General features: G+C 35.2%; 2 protein-coding genes across 2 annotated transcripts in view; both read left to right on the top strand.

The window, feature by feature from the left end:
• LOC134844216 (uncharacterized protein F21D5.5-like) overlaps positions 1–10,293 on the top strand; it is a 190,112-nt gene extending 179,819 nt beyond the window's left edge. The window contains exons 4-9 of the mRNA XM_063860797.1: positions 1,420–1,573; positions 2,400–2,584; positions 2,899–3,057; positions 3,414–3,495; positions 7,256–7,434; positions 10,008–10,293. Coding sequence (XP_063716867.1) covers positions 1,420–1,573; positions 2,400–2,584; positions 2,899–3,057; positions 3,414–3,495; positions 7,256–7,434; positions 10,008–10,076 — 828 coding nt within the window. The 3' untranslated portion in view covers positions 10,077–10,293. The remainder of the gene's footprint in view (positions 1–1,419; positions 1,574–2,399; positions 2,585–2,898; positions 3,058–3,413; positions 3,496–7,255; positions 7,435–10,007) is intronic.
• A 4,840-nt stretch (positions 10,294–15,133) lies between these two features.
• Positions 15,134–20,566, top strand: LOC134844298 (homeobox protein goosecoid-like). The gene is made up of 4 exons (XM_063860924.1): positions 15,134–16,035; positions 16,528–16,972; positions 17,462–17,612; positions 20,253–20,566. The coding sequence occupies exons 1-4, from the start codon at positions 15,483–15,485 to the stop codon at positions 20,442–20,444; spliced, it is 1,341 nt and encodes a 446-aa protein (XP_063716994.1). The 5' UTR covers positions 15,134–15,482; the 3' UTR covers positions 20,445–20,566.
• The last annotated feature ends 4,600 nt before the right edge of the window (positions 20,567–25,166 follow it).

The raw sequence follows: 25,166 nt of genomic DNA, 5'->3' as shown, positions 1-25,166 counted from the left end.
GTCAAAGAGTTCTGCTATCTGGGTGATATGATTTCCCTTGAAAGTGACGCAATACGTCGGTCAGATTAGCAGCTTTCTGGACAAAATAGCGGCAAGTTGCTCCTCTGCTGCTAGAAAAAGATATTGACTTGATTACAAGGAGTCATATCTACGGAGCTTGTCTCCTGCCAATTCCGATCTTCTGCTCTGAAAACTGGGCGCAGATCAAAACAACATTCAGCTCGCTTACGAGTGCGGATATGAAATCTCCCGTGGGATTACCGGAGTAATTTATAAAGACAGAGTTACCAATGAAGTTTAGATTAAAATGACAGGTCTTGTTGATCTGGACAAGCTTCAAGTGCGATCGCGTCTACGATGGTATGGCCATGTTTACCGCAGAGAAAGTTACCATGTGTTGAAAATAACAGACCATGTTTAAGTCCCATGGAAAGGATCAGCATAAAGTTCAAAAAAAGCTAAATCGATTGTGTTGAACGAGACCTGAGTACTTTAGGCCTCAAATCCACAGACTGCTTTGATCGAATTGCATGGAAAAACGTGTTATTCTTCATTTAATTGCTTGAAAGCTATTCAGAATGCCCTCATCTGAATCATTGCTTACATGATTTCCCGATGTTCAACCCCGCCACAATGGGAAAACTGACAATTAACGCATTTGTAGTAGTTTTAGTTGTTCAGTTGAAATTCGAATCAAATATTAAGCTAAAAAATTATTCTTATCTCAAGGTGTGAACAAATTTAGAATAGAAAAGAGTCCACTCGAATCTTATGTAAACAATTAAAACAATAGCTTTTTATATTAGTGTAGCATTTCCAATACTACTTAAATTTGAAAACTCGGGCCACTTCGACAAATATTGGGTGACCTTGCATGCAAAATTTATCCGAACTAGTTCATTTACACTTGTCATTTAATTTTGCCTTACCCGAACTTTTTACTATTCTATTTAATAAAAATAAATTGTTTCGAAATGGAGTCATTACAAAAACAAAATTAGAAATGAAAAATTCTCCTTCAAAAAGATCACCTGAGAGAACGCCATCAGACCTAAATCAATTATAGCGACAAAATTTTGCCTGTATTTGATGATTCATGTAGAATTTTTTCTAATCAAAATATGGCTTGTGTGAGCAATAAACAAATGTGAATAATATCTCTTTGAGTTCAATCATTACGATGTCAAACTGTGCACTGGATAGGCGCACAAGTTTGTATCTGTATGTTCCTGGATTCCCGAGAGGTCTTCAAACATGTTACGTCTTGTCGGAACGATCAAAGAAATTGCAATTAAAAAAGAACCAGGGGAGCGTCCTTGTTGCGGAATCCGCTCACATTTCCCAAAAAGCACAGTTTGGCCTCGTAATGAAAATCAAAGATGTTCAAAACCAAGTATATGATTTTCATTTGGGTTTCAGGTGTACATATCAACTGGTAACAGTCACTTCCGTAAACCAAGCTGTGAGATGTGGAGTTTCATGGCAGCCAATCACAATGGCGGATTACAACCAGATCTGTCCAAGTGTGTGTTCGTGGGTGACGCGGCCGGAAGAGCCAAAGAGTGGAAACCAGGTCAGAGTTCATTCTCAGCTTGCATTAAAATGTTTCCAAGTTCTTTCAAATATTAAAATCTGATGTTTCTTACTTTTTTCTCACAAAAGTGGATAGGAACTATAGCGATAGAGCTAGTGTGACTGTTCGTAACGGCGGCAATTCGTAACAAGGCATCGGTAAGTAGCGACTGCTTGCTCCGCTGCGCTCATATTCGGTACGAGAAGAATAGTGCGCGTAAATCAGTGTTTGCCACTTAATCTACTGTTACGAATTGTCACTTGTTACGAAATGTCGCCTCAAGGGCGTTGGATGTTCATAACGAGGCGACAATTCGTAACAGTAGATAAAGCGGCAATCACTGATTTACGTACACTATTCTTCTTCTGCCTGAAGTAAGCGCAGCGGAGCAAGCATTCGCTACTTGATGACACCTTGTGGACAATTATTATTATATTGAAACCCTTGCAGTCGTGATTGATAATGCAAAAAAATATCATGAACGTTTTCACATTGTAGTGTTTCAGACCAATTTTTGGTTTTCAGACTAATTTAGACCACAGAAAGAAGAGGTCGAATATAGAAAATTTTATTCTTGTTTAACGTTAGTTCACTTGTTTATACGTAGTTTTTGAAGTTTAATTTTAAAAAAATCAAAATTTACTTTGAACATTTTATGCTATTTTGGCTATACTTTGCTATTCGCTATAATTTGCTACTCTCGTAAAAGAGCCAAATGGCGGAATATCTGGCTTGCTTTCGTAAAGTTTTCAGTTCGGCTTAAATTATATTTTCGCCCCGCTGATTTTTGTAGTTTAGTTATCCCATATTTTTTCTTTCTATCCAGGAGCGAAGAAAGATTTCTCCTGTTCTGACCGACAATTCGCAGCAAATATAGGCTGCCAATTTCACACCCCGGAATCTTTCTTCCTCAAGGAAGAGGGCGGCGAAACTAAGTTCGACTGGGGTTCGTTTGATCCTCGTTCTGCCAAGGAGCTGTTCAAGACGCACTACGAGAAACAATACCACAAGGTCAGTATTTTCGGATCTGATTCGCTACTCTTCAGATCACAGATTAGGAAAGCGCTTTAGCGTTGCTTGGTTGGCGATGTGTTTTTTTTGTCCACGCAAATTGAGATATGAGCGATATATCGAAGCTCTTGCAAAATGAGCAATGATGCATACTGAAATCCCTTGTAGTCCTCGTTTGGACTGCATGGTGAAGTTTTAAAAACAAACGTTTTTAAGAACTTTTTTGCTTAGTTTTTCTCCTTTTTTGTGCCTTTCAGACGGTTGTAATTTCGATATTGTTTGTGTTAATGTTCTTATTTGTTTTCATTCATTAGTTGACTCCTGAACTAGTGGTGCTGTGTGGACCCCCTGCCTCCGGCAAAAGCACCTTCTTCCGTCGTTTCTTCCTCCCCCACCCCCACTACACACACGTGAACAGGGACACTCTCTTAACTGAAGCTAAATGTCTCAAGGCTGCAGAAGAAGCATTCAAGGCATCACAATGGACATTTCATTTTTTTTACATGGGGAAGACTCCTAATTTTTTTGTACTGAATTGAAGTCTTTTTCTCATTTAAAATCTTTCAGTCCTCTTTTAGTTTTTAGTCCTAGAATTTAAAAACATGTATATGCATATTGATTATTGAAAGTGTTGTTGATTAAAAACCAAAAACTTGTGAGGCAAAATTTATGAAACTGTCTAAGACTTCGACCTTTGTCTTTTGTTGCATCTTTTTAAACGTTGAAAATGTTTTTTATTTTGCATTTTTTGGCTATTTAAAGTGACTTTTTCAATATTGAATTCCATGAAAAAGTTAGAAACATGTAAATGGCCATTGATGGACTGAAGGAAGGAAAGAGTGTGGTGGTGGACAACACAAACCCATCAGTGGACTCCAGGGCTCAATCGGTGGCTATAGCTAAGAAACACGGTCAGTTGTGAAAAGTATGGCGCTTAAATTTTGCACTTGATTTTATACCCATTTTTAAGTGTAAAAAATTTGGCACTTAAAGTTCGTTCTTGATTTTTTACCCATTTTTCATTGTGAAAGAACGAAGTGATTTTCGCTTATATAGGTCTGAAGGATAATTGTTTTCAGGAAAAAGTCTTAAATTACATTCACGCTCAAATTTATACTTTCGCGGTTTGACTTTGGATTTATTTTTAGCTCAGCTCATTTTCTTGGTCGAAATAAAAGCAAACTACACTATCGAACGGCAAAAGTGAAAAGGTAGCAAAAAACGTAAATGATTTCTAGTTTCAAAAATGGCCTTTGTTTTTTTGAATTTGCAGCGGAATAGAAGAATTATCTAATGATCCAGTTTTCTTTCAATGGGATAATTATACGAGAAAATGTCGGTCACGAACAATTTTTGAACTCATATATATGATTACACATGCAATGCTTGTGTTGTAGTATGAAATATCTTTTTTTCCAACCTAAGTAGCAAATATTGTTGCGACGCAAATATTTTTGCGATAAAATGTGTTCATTTTGAAAATTTTCTTTTTAATCAATAATCAATAATCAGCTATTAAGTACAGCCAATGCTAAGGATTTTAACACAGACTATATTGTTCCGATTTTAGTAACGGAATATTTATGCTCGGGGTGTTTTTTTCTCCAGACAAACTTCGACTTCTTAACAAGCCATTTTTGACGGCATTTTTTTAAATATCATTCAAAAACTATTGTTGTCCTGAGCTTAAATTTGGAAAGACATTTCACCAGTGATCATTTTTCGTAAAATTATGGGGGTATAAAAATTGCCATTTCGGCCAATTTGGGACAATTAACGCGCGATATATTTCGCGCCATTAACGCGTAAGCAGTGATTTAATCCGTCATAAAAATCGTTCCAAGTTGGTTGAAGGAAGCTTATTCGTCATAATTGAATTGTTACTAGGAGCGAAATTAATCACTTTCTACTCAATATGGCGTGTGGGGTGATGATTTTCACAAAAAATCTCAATTTAAAGAAAAAACTTTCATTTCATTTTTTGCATTCATGTTTTTCATGTTATTACTGTTCCATATTATTACTGTTCCATGCTCTATAATTTAAGGCATGTTAGTTGGTAAATGTTTTCAAATTGGCTGGTACTGCTAATGCGTCAGAATTGGCATGCGTTACTTACGAAATTTGTAGACTCAAAGTTTTAATCATTCATTTTTTCCCAGTAGCGTTATCAGTCATATTTTTGCTTGCGTATGCGAAGTGCAACTTTGCCTCTGTGTCAAATTTTGAACATTGAAAAAAAAAATCGAGAAAATGTCAATATTTTTTAGATGACTTGTTCTTTTTCATTTTCCAACATCTGTTGGCTATGCTTTCGTTTTTTATTCAAAACACAGTTTGACCTATGATAATTTTAATTTGTGCATATTCAATTTATTCAAGTACAGCCAATGCTAAGGATTTTAACACAGACTATTATTGTTCCGACTTTCGTTACGGATTATTTATGCTCAGGGTGTTTTTTTTCTCCAGACAAGTTTCGACTTTTTAACAAGCCATTTTTGACGGTATTTTTAAATTATCATTCGAAAAGTATAGTTGTCCTGAGCCTAAATTTGGAAAGATATTTCACCTGTGATCATTTTTCGTTAAGTTATGAGTGTATAAAAGTTGGCATTTCGGCCAATTTAGGACAATTAGCGCGCGATATATTTCGCTCTATTAACGGGTAAGCGGAGATTTAATCCGTCATAAAAATCGTTCCAAATTGGTTGAAGGAAGCTTATTCGCCATAATTAATTTGTTACTAGGAGCGAAATTAATCAGTTCCTACTCAATATGGCGTGTGGGGGGATGATTTTTACAAAAATCTCAAATTAAAGAAAAAAACTTTAATTTAATTTTTTGCATTCATTTTTTTCATGTTATTACTGTTCCATAGACTGCTCTATATTTTGAGGCTTGTTAGTTGGTAAATGTTTTCAAATTGGCTGGTACTGCTAATGCGTCATAATTGGCGTGCGTTACTTGAAAAATCTGTAGACTCAAAGTTTTATTAATTCAGTTTTTCCCAGTAGCGTTATCGGTCATATTTTTGCTTGTGTTTGCGAAGTGCAACTTCGCCTGTGTCAAAATTTGAAAATTAAAAATAAATCAAAAAAAGTCAATTTTTTCTAAATGCCTTGTTCTTTTTCTAATTCCAACATCTGTTGGCTATGCTTTCGTTTTTTATTCAAAACACAGTTTGACCTATACTAATTTCAATTTGTGCATATTCAATTTGCCGCTCAAAAATTGTCCTAATTTCTTTAGAAATGGTCATTTTGCGTTTTTAAGAGTCATTCACGAATTGAAAGGTTGCTCTCATATATACCCGGGTTGGTCAAAACTCGCTATATGGGAACTTTTCTTCTAAGAACCTTTCAATTTCTTATAAATCTAGGCTCTAAGAAGGTTACAAGATAGCTACTAAGAAGATTACTAGGCTCTAAGAAGGATATAAGAAGGTTACAAGATTGTGAGATAAAAGAAAGTTGTAAGATAGGAGTTGTTCCTGTTGAAAAATAGAAACTTTTACTTCGAAAAATTTTAAATTTTTTTGTCTTTTTATTTTTTTTTTCTTCCAGATCAAAAAATCTCCAGAGTACAATGACTAAAACTTGTAGGCCAATAGGCTCGTTTCGCTAACGAACCTTCTGCTATTAGTTTTTTTGGTTGCAACTAGAAATTTTGTCGATACATACCTGAACCCCACATACAATACGTCCGCAGTTAAAACATGCATAATATAAAAAAACTAAATTATCCAAAACTAATTTTTATCTGTTATTATGGTATAAAACCAAATTCAAAATTTTTGGCGTTTTTTTTTGATTTTTGCGAAAAAGCTGATCTCTCAGAACTTTTCTTATAAAAAAGTTGTAAGATAGCGGAAATTTTCTGCATATCTATTATAAGTGAGATAGGAGAATTTTTTCGTGGGTTTTGGTGATTTTTTTTTGTCAGGAAAAAGTCTTAAAGTTTGCTTACGCTCAGTTTTGCGGTTTGGCTTTTGGTTTATTTTTTTCAGTTCAGTTCGTTTCCTTTGTTAAAAGGAAGGTAAAATCCACTATCGAACAGCAAAAGTGTATATGTCACGGTAAACGTGATCGACTTCTAGTTTAAAAGGCAGTTTTCCCATTGGAATCAAAAACCTACCTATTGATACCGTTTTCTAAAAATTGGTTTTTTTAATCAGAAAATTGTCAATCAGAAATTGTTTTTGAAATTCAAAGAGACTTTCAAGTTTTTTTTTATTTTCCCCTAAAATTCGAAAGTCATTTTTTGCTGTTTCTTTTCTTCGATGACTGTTTTGCAACCGTCTATCGGCTATGTTTTTTTTGAATGGACCAACTGCAATCATCTTGCTCAGATTCCCAGCCAAAAACCTGTCTTATCTTTACTCGCAGCATTTTATCGCGGTTAACTGGTCTCGAAGATAGTCGATAATTTTTTTCAAGTTCGCAGAAAGTAGCGGGCATGTGCAAATTTCAAACGACGCGAATAAAGAGTTCGCATTTTGATGTTTTTCTGTTGAAATTTTTGTTTAATAAATTTATAACTGCTTTTATCCTTCCAAGATGCTGAATTTGATGTTTTATTTCATGTATGTTTGTGACCCAAAATCTTTGAAAATTGTACTGAGTCCATTGGCAATTTTACTCCAACGGAAAATGTGTGCTATGTTGACAGGTGTTCCCGCCAGATGCTTCATCATGGACACTCCAGTTTCAGTAGCCAGACATCTGAATTTTGTGAGACAGATTGACACTGAAGGCGAAGTGAGGAGAGTTCCTGATGTGGCCTACAACATCTACAAGAGTAAATTCACTGAGCCAGAATTAAAAGAAGGATTTGAAGAAATAGTCAAGGTATGTAATAGTCAAGAAATAGTCAAGCATGTAACATATATCACTATATATATATTTTTCGACAGTGGCGTATATTTTAACAGAGCTGTTTGTACAGTCACGGGACATTTTTTTTGCTTTCAGCGAGCAAATGAACTAGTTTTTTCTTCCTGTTTTGGTCGATTTCTCTGAAACTATTAATTAAATCAGGTTGAATTTTTGACAAATCGTAAATAAAGTTATGTGAGAGTTGCTAGTTGTCTTGTTCTTTCGGAATCTTATGAGTGTGACTGACTCTTTAGACCGCGAAAAACGACCGAAAAAAATTAGAGAAAAAAATTTTGTTCATTGTATTGTTTGCAAGGATGTTCGACAGTAATAACACCTCTGAAAGTAGTTATGATATAGTGGCTGTCTTACTATTTCCAAGCAAAGTTTCTCAAGTATTGATCCGGCTAGCTTCTTTAATATATAGCATGTGTTGAAATTTCAATCTTGTACTTTAAATACTTGCTCAAAAACCGACAGTGTCCCGTAAATGTTAAAACTGATATTTTTTTCAAAAAAGAAGTGTATAAAACAATTTTCGAGTGTCAACGAACGGTACTGAAGAAAGACACTTATAAAGGCCGCTTCAGTTTTTTTCAGAAAAAGGTCTGAAACGTTATTCACACTTAAAGTTGAGTTATCGCGTTTTTTAATGCATTTGCTAAACGGTAAGCTAATTACGCTCTTCAATTACCAAATTGGAAATGGCGTGTAGGCACGTGAATGACTTTCAGTTTCGAATGGATTGTGGTTTTTTTTTTAATTTTGCAGCGAATAAAAAGTTCCTTATTAATCCAGTTGTCTCAACATGTGTTGATCTTATGAAAATCTGATACTCAAAGTTTTTTAAAGCTGGAAAACTTTTGCCGTGATTTTTTATCTGAAGCTCAAAAATTGAAAATTATTCAAATTGAAATTAGTCGCTCATTTTTTTTCTGGTTTCCTTGTACTCGAAATGCCCGTTTAAAAAAAGAAAATGCGAAATTTGTTTTAGCCAGTTGCTGGACAAGTAGCACAGGAAGTTCCGACCTCATAAAAAAAGAAAACAATTTCTTGTTTTTTTTTGTAAATTGCGTCGTTCTTTGATTTTGGTGTGATAAGAGGATCTCGACGAAAGCCTAGAACTTCGATACTGCTGCTAAACTAGTACATTCAGGAACATTTGATAACAGTTTTACTAAAAAAAAATTGAAAAGTAAAGCTGTTTTTTTTTATACGATCTTTCAATTTTGTTCACAAGAAAGAGCTGAAAGAAATTTCGGAAACTAATTCAACTTTAGTAAACTAAGTTTTCAAGGCTTAGTTTCAAATATAAGCTTACTTTTTTATCGCTGAAAATTAGACTAAAAATTTAAAAAATCAAATTTGATTACGCATGCGAAGCAAAGTGGTATAGTACGAACTTTCTTTTGTTCCAACCTAAGTCGCAAATATTGTTGCGACTTTTGTTGCGATTGAGTTGTAAATGTTATTGCGACCTAAAGCAACATTATTTGCTGCATTATATTTGCTGCGTCGAATTGGCAATTTGTTGCGCCTTTACAGCTTATTGATAACATGTGCTTTGACATTCGTACAGTTATAAGTTTACTCAGTTGATGCATTTTTAATTCATCGAGTGAACCGGAGAAAGCTATTTGTTTCAAACAACATAACAATATTAATCTCGATTTCAGAAAATTTTTAACTCGATATATCTCGCATTTTTTGAAATGCATAATTTATACATAATGTGGTTTTATGATTTGCGATGTATTGCATGCAAAATTGTATCTTTTCGTATTTGGTGCTACTTTTGCTGCATCGAATTGGCAATTTATTAGCATATGTACCGGCGTTATTGATGGCTAGTTTCAGTACGAGGTCAAACTGTGCAGTTTGTGAAATGTAAGTGGATTCCGCAACAAGGACGCTCCCTTTGTTCTTCTTTTGTTCTTTCATTTCCTTTGATCGTTCCGATGAAGTTTTTACTGGTTTAAAGATTTGTCTTTGGAATCCAAGAACATACAGAGACACAAAATTGTGCCCCTATCCAGTGCACAGTTTGGCCTCGTAATGTTTCGGGGATTTTTGAGCATCCGTGACTGAATGGTTAGTGCGTGAGACTCAAATTTATTAGGTCGCAGATTTTTGCTCTTTCGAGCTTTTGCAAATTCGAGGCTTATTGCTGCTTTTCGGTAGTGTTCTCGCAAGTGTTTGCGAAGCGCAGCTTCGCTTCTGGGTTGAAACATTTGAAAAAAAAAGTTGAATATTTTCAATTGTTTGAATCACGACTGAAGGAGCTCTAAATGATATGTCGCTCGACCCAATTCATTGGTTATTCGTGATACGTGACATTGCCTGAAAATTAAAAAAAAACTAAAACACACCCGATGACAAAAGTTCCTCCCCGTTTTGAATGGTCGGAACAAAAAAGCCTTTAATAAAAATCTCCTCGGACGAGCTCTATACTTTTTGCACAACTGACTTTTTCAAAACTCTATTCATTCTGAATTTTGTCCGTCTAGGTATTCCATTAGCCATCAGTTTAAGTTGCCTATGTTTAGGTCCCGTTTTATCCAATGTTCGATGAATTCGCTAACGAAAAGCTGTTCAGCCAGTGGACCGAGGGATGAGAAGATGGTTCCAAATAGTCGCTCTTAGAAGGAAGTATGGCAGTTGAAAACAAAAACGTTTGAACAGAGTTATTTTTTGGAGAATCTCTGTTTATGCGGCATTGTGCAAAATATAAATGTCCGGCACTTTTGAATTGTTTGATTGTCGTAATTTAGAACGTTATTTGCCAAAATAATTGATATTCAAATTTTCAGCTTCTGTATTTCAAGTTAATACATCATATCATGAAATTAAATCTTTTTCTATATATTTTGTTGGAATCGGAAAATTCAGATAACTGCCATGGAATTTTTCTCATCTATTAATCAGATCCGATTAATTAAGTTTTCAAAGTATCCTTTTTATTAGACGAGGGTTTAGAAAACGTCAGAACAAAGGGTAAAATTAAAACAGAGTGACTAAAAAGAAGGGGAAATGATTGAATGAATCTACTTGATCATTCCGAATGCCAATTATACTTTAATTCTGATGCGAGTGCGGTCTGTATTTAGAAAACCGCGTATTCAGACACTGTATTAACCAATCAGAATCGAGACGAGGAAGAAATGACTTTCATATCTTCCTTGTCTCGATTCTGATTGGTTGATAGAGTGTCTGAATACACGGTTGTCTAAAAACTGCTACGTAACCGTAGGATTTATGCGTGGAAAAATTTTATTTCAAAAAAAGAAGAAAATATTTAAAAGAATGTTTGACGGTTTTTGTCGTGCACCCCCCCCCCCCCTTATTAACTCTGTTTCTCTTAACTGTATTTCAAAGTAGAGAATATTTGCAAAGAAAATTACTTTCAAAAATTTTGTTTTGAACGGAGTGCGGAAAAATCTATTATGGAACAAAGATAACAAACTGGTCGCAGCTTGTTAAAATCATTTTTTAAACTGACATCACAAAAGCCCAGTTATAACAAGAGATGCTAGTTGCTGCGCAATTAGCAGAGAATGCGCCGAACTGTGGTTTTTGCTAAAATAAAGTCAATTTTTTGGGAAATTTTTTGGTTGTTACTATTCATTATTTTTTGGTAAAACTATCTTATCTGAGTTTAAAAACCAATTGAGGCTGGACTCGGTATCATTTTTTCGTTGAGTATTGCTTTGCTCCGAAAATAATTTCAATTTACCTGAGACTCAAATGATTTGGATAGCAAACAAATTTAGACCGGATTTTCGGTCTGATAGAACGCTTTAAACGTCAGCTATGGCGTTAATTGCCCCGATTGGCCGAAGGTGCGTGTCATACAAATTTCGTATTTGAAAAAATGTTTATCATAAAATGTTGTACAGTTCCATACAAACCGAAAATTTTACGACAATCGTTTTTCATATATGAAAGTAATATAACAACAATTTTCCGTATATTGAAAATTTTTTCGATTTTTGCTAATTTTTTTTGTGTTATTTTTTGCCCGTTTTTTTTTTCAAATGCTCGCTTGCGGCGCAGACTTTTTCGCTCAGCAAAATACGATCTTTTTAGTGTTTTAGGGAGCTTGGAAATCAGTAAGGTCGACCGATGGAAGTCGACAACAATCCAAAAAAGTTCAACCGCCACAAAAAAGTTCAAAAACGTTAAAACCGCCCCCTCGCTCAAAAAATTCCTGCACTTGCCACTGGCAACGGAGTAATGTTGTTCATACGATTGAATTGGATATCATTTTATGCGTTTAAATTGTTTTGTATGCCGTATTAAATATTCACAGGTCCCAAGTTGTCATAATTACTTCTGTTATGAGGGAGCATTTAACGCTCGGTGGTGTTCGAACAACCCGCCCGGAGCGCCGATCCACTCAAAGACCGATTAGCGAGGAAACACGATTCAGTTTTACTCTTTGATTTGATTGGTAAAATGGTACTTGTTGATTGTGAAGCGGTTCGATTTATGTGACGTTCGGCCCCTTGAGTGGTCGTTTGAGTGGTACATTTAACCAGCAGCTTAATTGTGGCGAGAACAAGCGAAGTGTTGTTGAAAGTGGTGAAGAGTGTTTACGCTCACTAAAATACAAGCAAGTCTTACACAAAGTAGTACCATCGTAAACAATCCAGCTTAAGCTGATCTGGTCGAGCGCCTTCACAAGAGAGTTTTGTTATCTTCAATTTTTATAATCGAGATATATTTGATAAATGACATCAATAAAAAAGGGGAGGATAGAAAAAAAGTGATGAAATAAATTACTAAAGTCACTTGTGGCTACTTGTTAATCTGCGCTTGCTCGCCAAGCAGCTTGTCATCAAGGTGTCTATGCAAGATAAAAGTAATCACGGCTTAAGTGTTGTTTTCTATTGAAAAGACAAACAACAAATAGACTACATTTTTTGATATTCTAACAAAACAATCTTCATTCTTACGACAAGCCGGATTAAACTGCATGTAAACGATGTGTTCTCATTAAGCGTTCAAAATCTCGAATTAAGTTGCAAAGAGTTGTTGAACGAGCGATAAAAACTCGTGAAAATGTTAGATTAATAAATCACTCTTTAGTTATGGGACGAAAAAGTTGTTATCAGAGCAGAATGAAAAGCGACAACCTGCTTAGATCTCTCAATTGGTGTCTAATCACGACGGTACTTCGGTTGTCGAGAAGACTTGTCTTGTTCTACAACAACGACAAACTTGTTCTAAAGTACTCACGAAAAGTAGTCGGGGTAAATTAAACAAACAAAGAAATAAAATCAGCAAAAGTTCAAAAAACCAGAGGTGTTGCGATCAAGTGGTAAGCTCACATAATCGGACCAAGTTAACATCCTCCCTCCTCCAATCTCCACTCCCAAAGCAAGCCGTTGGGGGATGTTAACTTTTCAGCCAATCAGAATCAAGCATGAGGGTGTAAACTTGATCCAAACTACAACATTTTTGCCTTTTTGCTTACAAAATGTTTCTGTGAGCTAAACGAATGCAAGAAGTTGCCTTAAAAGTGTTTTGGTCGATGAAGTTGCTAATTTTAATTCAAAAGTTATTTAAACCTTATATGTAGCTATATCCGCTTTATTAAAGCGACTTCTTTGCTTCCCGATTTTGAATGATATGGTATGCGTGAAAAAAAAACAGAATACCAGAAGCGACTACGTGATTAAAACCAGTGATGCTTCCTCGGGAGGTCCGAGTTCGAATCCCGTGGTCTCCGTTGCCTGAAGGCGGCTTTTTTAAATTTTGTGCCCAACTACGTCTTTCCTGTTTCTTTTATTTTCAGATGATTTTTGTAAGACTATATCAGCTAAGCCAAAACTTGACTTTAAGTTAAAGAAGTTTTGAACTTTTAAAAAACAAAACTAAATTAGTCCTTCAAAGCATATTTCAATCATTTTTGTTACTACCACTGAGAAGTTTCAAAAAAAACGAAGTCAGTGTCGAGAAAAATCGGCTGGAAGTTTTTTTGTTTTCAGTTTAATTTTGGGCGAGTAGCGTTCGTCAGATACATATTTAAGGCAAGAAGAATTTAGCTATTCTCCAAAAATGATACGCCGTACCCAATATTTTGTCTCAATACAAAACTTATTGAAAAATTTGGAAAACTATTTCCAAATAAAAACAAGGATAGCCGGTTGCTGTGCAAGTAGCTCAGAATGTTCCGACCACATTCTCAGAATTCTTTTTTCAAGTTAGTGCCTTTTTACGGCGTGTGATGATAGAGCTAGATACAAACGCTTAGAATATTAGTGAATTAGGCATAAACATTTCAGACGTTTTTTAAATTTCTTAATTCAATTTTTTTGCTCTATAAATTTCAAATTTTTTCAAAAATTTTTTTTGCCAGAAAAGAGCTATGTAAGCCGTCTAAATTTGTATATGCATTTAAGCCTAAATAATGAACGTTACTTGCTTGAAACAGACTAAAAATCAAAAATTTTAGACCAGTTTTTCTCTAAACTGGCAATTTTTTTTGAAAATTCCTTAATGTTGTTCAAATCACGAGTGACAGAGTTTCAATATGATATATCACTCAACCCAGTCCGATGATTATTCGTGGTAGCTGATTTTGCGTGGAAAACGAAAAAAGAAAAAAAACTAAATGACACCTGTATACAAAGTTCCTCCCCATTTTCAATGGTCGGGGGAACAAAAATATCTGACTTTTTTATCAGGCCAGAGCTTTCAGTGTTTCTTATTCAGCGACCGGATAGGATACTCTTGATTGCGATTGCTTTAAAAAAATTGTTCGCGAAATGCTTGGAACATTCTGTGCTTCTTGTACAGAAACGGATTACTTTTTTAAAAAGTCAGATATGTCTTGCAAAATCGTTTCTCGAAATTTTCTCATCTTTTTCTCGAAAGTTTTTCATGATTTTTTTGCTGAACTTAGAAATTTTTCGCATAGATTCTATTATCCATATGTTTTTTTTCTCGTTTCAGAAAAAAACTGCTCGAAACTGGTCGACCGTATGACTGCAGCGCTGCTAATAAAGCTTATTTTTGAAATCTGGCTTTTTTCTGGCTAATAGCTATGAAAGCTTGGACAAATAACAAACCATCTAAAGGTTGTCAGATGCGAAATTGATTAACAATGGAGCAAATTTTCTCTCTTTGAAAAAAATCACATCAACTAGACAAGTGTTTTAATTACCAGCTTTATGCGGTTTTTCAATAAAAAACTAAAAGAGCTCCATGTTTTTTCAAAAAAAGATTAAGTTATACAGCCACAAAGATAGAATTAAAGCGGAAATCCTACCCATTATTATTTTGCAGTATTTACTGTTATTACTTTCTGCTAAACTTAACGAGTGTTTTTATGATTTTTTGGATTAGTAAACTGGTCGTGGGGATAAATTAAAGAAAAGATGCTTATGGGGGATTAATTTCAGGCTTGAACAAAGGACGTTGACAAGTTATTTCACACTGTTCTACAACTGCTACAGAGATGAGAGCTAAGCAGTTAGTACTAGTGACAATAGGGATAAAAAGTAATCTTGAAGCATCCGGACAAAAGCGGAAATTTTTCAATGACAGGTGTGAGCTAAGTTAGTTCACGAGTTAATCACGCATCTAAGCGGAAACAGTCTAATGTAAAACTGTTATTATAACTGATAAAAATCAACAACCAAGCAATCACTTTCACTTTTCTCACCCGCCAAAAACAGTCCAAAAAATCTGGTCAGTTTTGCCGCTCTGGCATTGATTAAAAAATGAACCAATAGTTGTTTGTAAAACATAAAAAGTGTAAAATTAATCAGTAATAACTAACATTTGATTCGTGTTCAACTTAACTTGATTACAACTTACACTACAAGTGTTTAAAATCGCACCAACAAAATCGCGATAAACTGGCTAATTTTTAGCTTACCTATCTTTGATTAGCAAACAAGAAACGCGTAATGGTAGTCAACTAGTTAGCACAGCTTGATTGAATAATTATTATCTTGCTAAAAATTTCAAATTTTGTTGAAAACTCGAAAAAAAATCAATTTAAAAAATCTGATATGTCGTCATTCAAAATCGACGACATTCTTTCGCCGCCGAACGGATTTGCCCAGCACTTGCCCTTTCCAATAAAAAACGAGCATGATATCCCGACTGCAAACTCTCTCCTCGGGATTTCAGGACTTTGCGAAAACAACAACATAGTTTTTTCGAAACTACCACTTCATATGCAGCAGTTTCTTCTCGAAAGTGTGCTGAAAAACCAACAATTTCGGCAAAATGAACATCTGCAAATGCAACAACTGCAACATAGTCTACCTGTTTCGATCCTGAATTCGGTCTTACAGCCGACAGTTCTATTGGCCGATAATAATATCAGCAACAATAAGAGCAACAATAGCAGTTTAGCCGCCCTGATCAATACTGTGGATAGTATTGCAGCACACCCCCAACTGAGTGGTGGAATTTCGATCTCCCCCTCAGCTCACCATAATCACCAACAACAGCAGAATAGTTTGACAGCCCAGCTCAACAGTGCGTTTGTGAATCAACAACAACAGCAACAACAACAACAGCAACCTCCGTATAATTTCAGCAAAATTAGCCCGAACTGTAAGCATTTTTTTCAGATTGAAATTAAAAGTTTCCTGGGTGGAGATTGCTTTTCTTTAGTGTAGTTTTGTTGTGTAGTTTGTAGTTGTAACAAAGTTGATTTGATATAAGTTAAGTTTTCACAAACATTGATTTTCACCTTGTGGGCCCCAAAATGGAGAAAATAATGTTAAGAGAAAGAGAAACTATTCAAAAAAATCAATGATCGGGTTGTTCTACGTCACCCTTAAAAGGTTAGAAACTTACGACCAAAACCATTTTTTTTGCTTTAAAAGACATTCAATGATCATATTTTTCCGCACCGCAATTAGAAAAAATAAAAAATCAAGTCTAAAAATGCAAAAAAGGAAAACTCAAAATGCTCAAATACCTGAGGAGTTCGATTCAGATCAACATACCACAATCTAAATTGTCGGTCATAGTTAGCCATCGTAAATTGAACTGTATAGTTAATAGGATTAGTTGAGACTAAATAGCTATGCTTGTTTTCAGCGGGACTCGATGTTCATAATCCCGAGTCACAACTGAGATCCGAAGACAATCACGCCGCCGCATACCTGTTGAAACATCTGCTGCAGACTCACGCCCTCCAAAACTCTCCAAGGACTTCAACCCCCCAGCAACAGCAACAGATGATTTCGCTCCCCCTGCAGCAACAAGACAGCCCCCAGAATACCCTCCCGCAATTCATCTCGAGACCAGAGCTGTTCCGCAACGCAGCAGCAGCGGCGGCATCGGCTGTCGCGACCGGCGGAACAGTCATGGCGCAGAACAGTAACACGGCAGCGGATGATTTGCACCAGCAAATGATGACGTCTCCAGGAGGCGCAGGGTCCGCGGGAACCCTGGGAGTTGGAGTCGGAGCGGGAACCCTTGGGGTGGCAGCGGCGCATATGCAGAACGTGGCTTTGTGGCAGGGAGCTTTGATGCGCGCAAGGTATGTGAAAATTACTTTAAACTCGCTATAAAATAAGCCGAGGATCTACTTTAATTGGAAGAAACACTTTAAATTGTCAGTTTTTAATTAAGAATAAAGTTGTCTGAAACGTAAACCGAAGCACACTTTTCTTACCAGAGAACGAAAAGGGATGAAGCATTTTTGTAACTTTCTAAAGATGCCCTAATACGTCTTTTTTAACAAAGTTACTGCAAAAATAAAAAAAATGGCTGAAATCGAGTTTTTTCACAGTTTTGAGAGCTCAATTGAAAAAAAAATTCCCTCTCGAAAATCAGTAAAAGCTGATGTTTTGTTATTTTTTACATCTCTAGTCAATTTGCTAGTATAAAGACTTGTAATTGATCCTATTCAAAAAAAAAATTTGAATTTTCAATGTTTAGTTATAATTGCAGCTTTCGAAAATTAACCATAACATGTAACAAATAGATTTTATTTCAACGAAGTTAAATTTTGAATATTGTGTTCAAGTTTGGCTCGGCGGAAAAGAAGGCATCGAACTATTTTTTCCGAGGAGCAGCTGAAAGAGTTAGAAGAGGCATTTCTGAAGTGTCACTATCCAGATGTGGTCACGCGGGAGGGTGTCGCTCAAAAACTGTCACTCAAGGAGGAGAGAGTTGAGGTAAGAACGCTGAGTCTAAACCACAGATTATGAGTTCGAGTCCCGCCGTGATCTGTGTTCGTTTTTTTGAGGGTGAACAAAAGTTTGCTCAGCTAGTTTGAGTCATTGCTCCGAAGCCTATCAGAAATGTCTTTTAAATTAAGACCATTTATCCACGGGGGAAAGGACCAACACAAGAGCTGTACAGCTCATCACGGCGAACCGCTGTTGTGCCCCTGTTTCAGAACTACAAGCAATTTTTTTGGTTATTTTTCTAGGCTGGTTAATGTTGCTTCACCCTCAAGCAACGAGCACGGATCATGGTGGGCCTCGAACATCCGACCTTTCGATTGAGAGGCGGAGACGTAAACACTTCACCACCGCTCACCTTTTATTTCTTCGCAGTTCTATTCAACAGCGGTTTCATTATCGGGAGGACATCTCTGATCATTGCTTTTTTCACCTCTCACAGCGGATTTTTTGACGATATATTATACACTAATGACCAAAACCAAAGGAAATATTTTCGATTTTTTTTCGATATATTATACAAAAAGCTACTTTTTGTTGGTTTTGGTCATTAGTGTGCTTTGAGGGGTAAATTCTCAAAAAAGCACATGGTTTTCTGTCTTTTTAAATGTTTTAATGCAGCTTTTGTGTTTAATCACATAAAAATGCAGGCGCGACTCAAAAATGTTTGGCTAATTATTAACTCTTACAAACAATAAAAAAACTACTGAAATATTACGGCGTTTGGTAATTTTATGAGATCTTTTTCCAGGATTCTTCGGTCCTTTCATGGAAATCTTGGTTAGCTCGAATTTGTCTCGTTTCGATTGTAGACGTTGCACCATTCATCGTCCACCGTACACAGAAAGTTCGGATATCGTTAACTATATACACCTTTTGCAAGAGGGGATTTCTTACTAGGTATAAAATTCTCATATGCTTAAAAGTTGATTCGTTTCTTTATAGGGGGGATACTCGTTCCTAGGTACCCGAGGGGGGATATAGTTAAAGAGATCCAAAAGTTCTAGACAACTATCTTCTCAATGAGCTGGCTTATAAATAGGGAAGGGGTTCTGCAATTTTTATTAATCGACTGGAGGGCTGAGGGCCGTCATGGGATCTGGTGGCACAATCAGTATAGGCCAATCCAATAGAGAGAGAGAGAGAGAGAGAGAGAGGGAGAGAGAGTTGGGGGGGGGGGGGGGGTGATTGTTCCGTTCCTTCCGGTTGCGGTCTCTAAATTGAGACAGGATGGGCTTTAAGTGATAGCCACGGAAGCAATCAAGAGATATAATCTGTTCACACGGCGTGAATAAACATCCCCCATCACTAGCATCACAACACCTTAGATAACTTCACTTTTCGATTAGACATACTCCCAGCACAAAAATCTGTTAAATGATACGCAAATAGAGAACCATTCCGCCTCAAATAGCATAAACCTTAACTGGCATAAATCCGAAGCGTTTTTAAAAAATGCGTTTTAATGAAAAAAAAAACGAATGGCAAAAATGAAAAGCAAATACTTACAAGGAAATAATTAGGTTCTTGTAGGATCTCTTAAAAAACTATCTCAGCTCAGCGATCATAATCAACAGACATTTTAATTCAAAGAAGAAACTCATAAGATTATTTGATACGATTTGGGATTTGAAATTAGCTTTTATTCAACATAATCAACAGAAATTTTTACATTAAAAAGTCGCGGTTATTTCATAAGCTTTTCGTTTATATGTGGAATTTAGATTAAGTTATTTTTAATTTTATGCTACTATGGAATTATGCCATATGGGAGGTCAGAGTAAGTGAAATTAGAAGCCTAGAGTTTAGCAGGTGGCCGGAAAAACAGTTATCAAAAATGAGTCGTCTACGACTTTGAACAACAAAATAAACAGATCGTAATCGCCGCACCCAAATCCCATTTTATGGAAGTTACCAGAGGAAATGAGCTAATTACAACACCAATTCTGAGAGATCGATAAAACGATAAGCATATTTGCAAAATAAAACACCAGTTCAGTTTTAAGTTTCCCATTTGGATTTTTTTTTACTGCTGGACTAATATAACTGGAATTTTAAAAATTATGAATCTATCAGTTGGCAAAACTTTATTTGACCCAGCTCAAGAATATAAAATTCTACTTTTAACAGAAAACTTGAACTTCTTGAAGTCAGCTTCGTTTTTAAAGTTGCTCTATCAAGAAAAAAGTAGAGTTGTGAAGTTTTCTTTGAAATTTCGGCCCAAGTTAAACACACCCCACCCCCTCTCCTCTCCTAAATTGTTTTAACTCACCTAAGCTGGATTTTCCGCACGCAGCACTAAAGCGTTTTCAAACCGAAAATCCAAAATGAGAATGAGGTGTAGAATCTTAGTTTGATCCAAAATCTTTTCTTAATAACTCTAGTGTTTAATATAAATTATTTCTTTGATTGGGTTCCTTGCAGATCCTTCATTTTTCGAACCAACTTAACATCCTCCCCCCTAAACTGTTTTTTTTTAGTGGGGGGAGGAGGAGGATGTTAACTTGGTCTTGGATTGCTAAATCAGTTGAAAAATACTCAAAAGTCTTTGTGAAAGATTTTATTTGAATCATATTGCTTTCCACTTTATTCGTGAAAGATATTATTGAACCAAAATGTTTTTCATTTCAGGTCTGGTTCAAAAACAGGCGTGCTAAGTGGAGAAAACAGAAAAAGGACGCGGCCGAGATCCGAAAACACAACAAGACAGCTATGCTAAAAATGAAGGGCAAAGAAACCCAACAGCATCAACCAACAACAATAGTAAACACCGACCAACCGAATAACATGTTCGAAAAGACATCACCGAATTCAAACCCTTGAAGCTAATTTGACTATGATTCAAATTCAGTTGACCTGAAAAAACTACGAGTTTTTTTTGATTTAAATTAATGGATTCTTTTCTACACAAACTGAGTGCAATTAAATTGTAGATAATTATTATTAATGAGGCAAATAAAATTTTTTAAATATAATTTTCCCATTAATTTTGAATGCATTGATTACTGAGGAGTTTTTTCCAGAAGAAAATGAAACTTTCAGCTTACAAATTTCGTTTTGATAAATACTTTTGTTCCAAATGACAAAAGTAGTCAGCCCGGGTTGAAGTCCCACCGTTAATTGTCGCTTTTTGTGTACTTTTCCAGTGATCGCTATTTTCCAGCGCAAATTCATGTATAACCAGAAAGCCCGTTTCCAAGCATCAATGGAATCGCAAAAAAACTTGTTGTTCTGATCAAGCTATTCAAGCAAATAAGGTTCGAACAATTTAAAGTTAAACCATACCGTACAACTATTTGAAAAACTTTAAACTTCATAGACAGCATCGGTTCAAAAAAAAATTAAGCTCTTTAAAGCAAGATATTGAAGTATCAACTATGAAATATTTCATTTTTTTATGAAGCGAAATGGATCGCAAGAAATCTAAGTTTTTCTTTTCACGCTAGGAAAATTTGAAATCTATCAAATTGTTTCTTAGACCGAACCACTCGACAAAAATATGAGGTATCTCTATGCAAGCTTCTCAAGAAAATGAAATTTAGTTTTAAAACTTTTCAAGTGATTTCATAAAGCAAACCGGATGGCAAAACGTTAAGGTTTTTCCATTGAAGCCGCAGTCAAAGAGTTTTAGAAATATTCCAGAGTGATCACAAAAAATTCAATTATTTCAGACAAACAATCCCAGCTATAACAGTTTGAGTTAATTCAAATTGTTTCAGAGACCAAATTGGTTCGCAAAATATTTCAGTTTGATACGCAAGCTGTTCAAAGTTTCATAGCTTGAACATCTTGCGTAGAAAGTTTAAAAATTTCGTTTTCAATTCAGTCGGCGAACTAACAGGAAATAACAAAAAATTTTATAGCTGAAATTGTTTTCCTAGAAAAATTTAAATTTTTTGCCAATCGATTCGGTCTAAAAAATCTTGAAGTGTTTCACGTTATTTCTCAGAACTAATCGGTTCGCGAAACGTTTAATTTTTCTACGCAAGTTGTTCAGGCTAATGAACTTTGAATTTTTCAAGTTCAGGTTATTTCATAGACCGAATCGCTTGTGTTTTATATATCGAATTTGTATCGAATTTGTTTTAAATAAGTTGTTCCAGCTTCGAAGCTTTGAAAAATTTAAAATTTTTACATATACCAAATCAGTTGGCGAAAATTCAAGTGTTTCTTAGCAAGATAATCAAGCTACAAAAATTTGAAACAATACAAGTTATATCATTGAGCGAGTCTGATGGCAAAATATTAGTTAGGTTTTATAAGCAAGCTGTTCAGGCAATGATTGTATGAATTAAATCACAATACTTCATGGCGCGAATCGGTGTGCTAAAAATTCTTTTTTTAGCATGGTGGTTGCTGTTTTGAGTTGATTTGTTTCAGACTGAAAAGAATCGGTGAAGGCAAACTTTTGGACAAAAAAGGGCAGGCACTGTCTAGCCTTGAAGTTGAAACGAGTTTTATTGGGTAATTTTTTTGTGGGAAAACGCTGAGAAAAACAAAAAAAAAACATGAAAAAATTTAAAAAAATTATTAAATTTTTTTTTGGGAAGCTTTTTATTTAAAATTTTTGAAGTTTTTATTTTCAAAACTGCACTGCAAAATTCAATTAATAAACTTCCAGAGTCAAATTAAATCTAACAGCGTATCTTTCGATAATACGCCTGCTCGCTCATTTTACTTGCTCGAAATTGTACTGAAAATCAAAAACTTTTAAGCAGTTTTTCTCGACACTGTGATAACTGTTCGAATCAGGGCTGAAATAGCTTTAATTTGATATATCGTTCAATTATTCCGATGATTTCTTCTGGCACTGCTCCTTGTTGAAAAACAAAAGAGCCTGCTCTAGCTCTTTTTATTTGAGGGAAGTTGGACCAAAAATCAAGCATTTCAAAAGGATTTTTCTCAACACTGAGAAAAATATTTCCCATATTTTTAATGTTGTTCGATTCACGACTGAATATGCCTTAAAATTACTCGACCCATTCTGATGATTAGTTGTGGTACCAGATTTTGCTTGCAAAACAAAAAGAAAAACAAAACTACACATCACACAAATACAAATTCATCCCCATTTTCAGTGGCCGGAACAATTAAGATTGCTGTAGAATCTAATTATGAGTTCAGTTTCTAATCAAAACTATTGTTCGGTTTTCAAAAAAAAAACTCGGAAAAACTGTCGTTATATGCCGAAAAATTTGTTGAAAACATTTTGTTTACTATTTTTTCCAGGAACAGAACCGAACAAAAAAGATGAATTTTCAGTTTTTCAAATAATAATTCAACCTTGGAGTCTTTCTTTAAGAGTCATTTCTGAGGCCGGTACTTTGTTTGCGTATTGCGAAGAACTGACTATTTTCTTAAATTTATTGTGAGTTGCCTTTCTTCAGACTTTTGCACAGAAGTAACATCAGTGATGCTCCAATTTCAAATGAAACAGTTTTTTTTCTGTTTTAGTACTACAATTTTTAACAACTTCTAAAATTCTACAGGAAGTTGCAGACAAATAGGTTTTCAGACAATCTAAAATTTAATAACAATCTTTTTAAAGATCAATTTTATCTCACCTAAGTTCTTGAAATGCTCGCATTTCACCTATAAACAATTAACTGCCCTGATTTATACGTAATCGACAGCTTTTTCGACATAACATGTTTCAAAAAAGTGTGAAGATTCTTTGCAGTCCGATATTTTTTTGGGGGTTTTAGGGTTGACGGTATGGTATGCACATTAAACACAGGGCCAACTGGAAACCAGAAACGAAATATTTTAAATTGAGGCTCTAAGTTCTCCTGCTGACTTTAACGCAACTATTTCAGAACCACGTCATCAGAAAGAAGACAATGTAATCCGTCTTTTTGGATACAGAAAGGACAAATATAACCGCGTTTCTTTAAAACAAAAAACTTTTTTTTGTCACTATTTTGAGGTAATGGTGTTTATCGATCAAAATGTGCAAGTGAGATTCGTCTTAAAAGAGAACGGGTCTAAAGTGTCTTTTTCAGATAATCCCAAATTTTTGATATTATCCAAATAATGAGATGTTGTTTTTTCAATTCTGCTTACGTTGGAAATTTTTGTGCGCCTCTAAGATATCCAAATCATTTTCCAAACCCCACCTGAACCAAACGACACCTCTTTCCCCCAAGTTGTAATTGTTGAACCCCAAACGTTTTGACAGATATTTTTTAAGTCAATTGTTTGAAAATACAGGTCAAAAACGCCATTTTTGGAATATTTTGGTCAAAAATTTGCATTTTTCGCAAAATGTCTCAGCAGATTAGGGAAAATTTTTGGAAGCAACAAAATTTAGTAGCATAAATTGAGTAACAAGAATCAAAGTTGTAGAGAAAAAAAGTTAAATTACACAACATGTAACCAACTGAAGTTTAAAAAGTGCAAACGACTCTGTGTACTTTGAAAGTGGTATCTCAACAAAGTGGAAAAAATCGATTATAATATTTCACTTTTCACTTAATAATACAATAAAACTCAAATTCAATCAATTTTTATCCATGGAAATCCAGTGAGGGTTATCCCAAATTAGCCAAATTGGCAATCTTGAAGGAGGATAGTTTCACAAAAATGATCACAAGTGAAATAAATTTTCAAATTTAAGCGCAGAAAGTCTAAGTTTTTGTTATTATAACAGATTTCCATGTTATGATCAGACAACAAAATTGAAACAAAAACGGAAATCAACTATGAAGTATTTCATTTTTTTATGAAGCGAAATGGATCGCAAGAAATCTAAGTTTTTCTTTTCACGCTAGGAAAATTTGAAATCTATCAAATTGTTTCTTAGACCGAACCACTCGACAAAAATATGAGGTCTCTCTATGCAAGCTTCTCAAGAAAATGAAATTTAGTTTTAAAACCTTTCAAGTGATTTCATAAAGCAAATCGGATGGCAAAACGTTAGGGTTTTTCCATTGAAGCCGCAGTCAAAGAGTTTTAGAAATATTCCAGAGTGATCACAAAAAATTCAATTATTTCAGACAAACAATCCCAGCTATAACAGTTTGAGTTAATTCAAATTGTTTCAGAGACCAAATTGGTTCGCAAAATATTTCAGTTTGATACGCAAGCTGTTCAAAGTCTCTGACCTGAACAACCCGCACCACTCAGCTGAACCAACCCCCATCGCACTTGAACCACCCCCACACCTGAACTCCCCCCTCCCCCCACATGAACCACCCTCTTATAACTGAATCACCCCTCCTGAATCACCCCCAACTTAACCAACACCCCAACTCCACTGTCATACCTTTAGGTATGCTTAATATTAATATTGAATCCGAACGGATTGGCGAGCTAAACGTGAGTGAGGCTGAGAGCATAAATAAAATAAATGGTTCGTAAACTCTCTATTCAGGTTCTAACGGTATAAACTAAAATCTTCGTTAGTTTTACCATCAAGGTCAATTGACCAGCTCAACACAGTGAGCTTAGCAATGTAAAAATATTTATATAGTACATTGCCAATCCGGCCGGATGCCATTCCCCCTCGCGAAAACAATAAAGATATAAACAAAAATTAGAGTTTTA

The sequence above is a fragment of the Symsagittifera roscoffensis genome, chromosome 4 (assembly GCF_963678635.1).
Source record: "Symsagittifera roscoffensis chromosome 4, txSymRosc1.1, whole genome shotgun sequence".
Classification (NCBI taxonomy): domain Eukaryota; kingdom Metazoa; phylum Xenacoelomorpha; order Acoela; family Convolutidae; genus Symsagittifera; species Symsagittifera roscoffensis.
The sequence above is the reverse complement of the archived record's forward strand: the minus strand, read 5'-3'. Positions and strand labels throughout refer to the sequence as shown.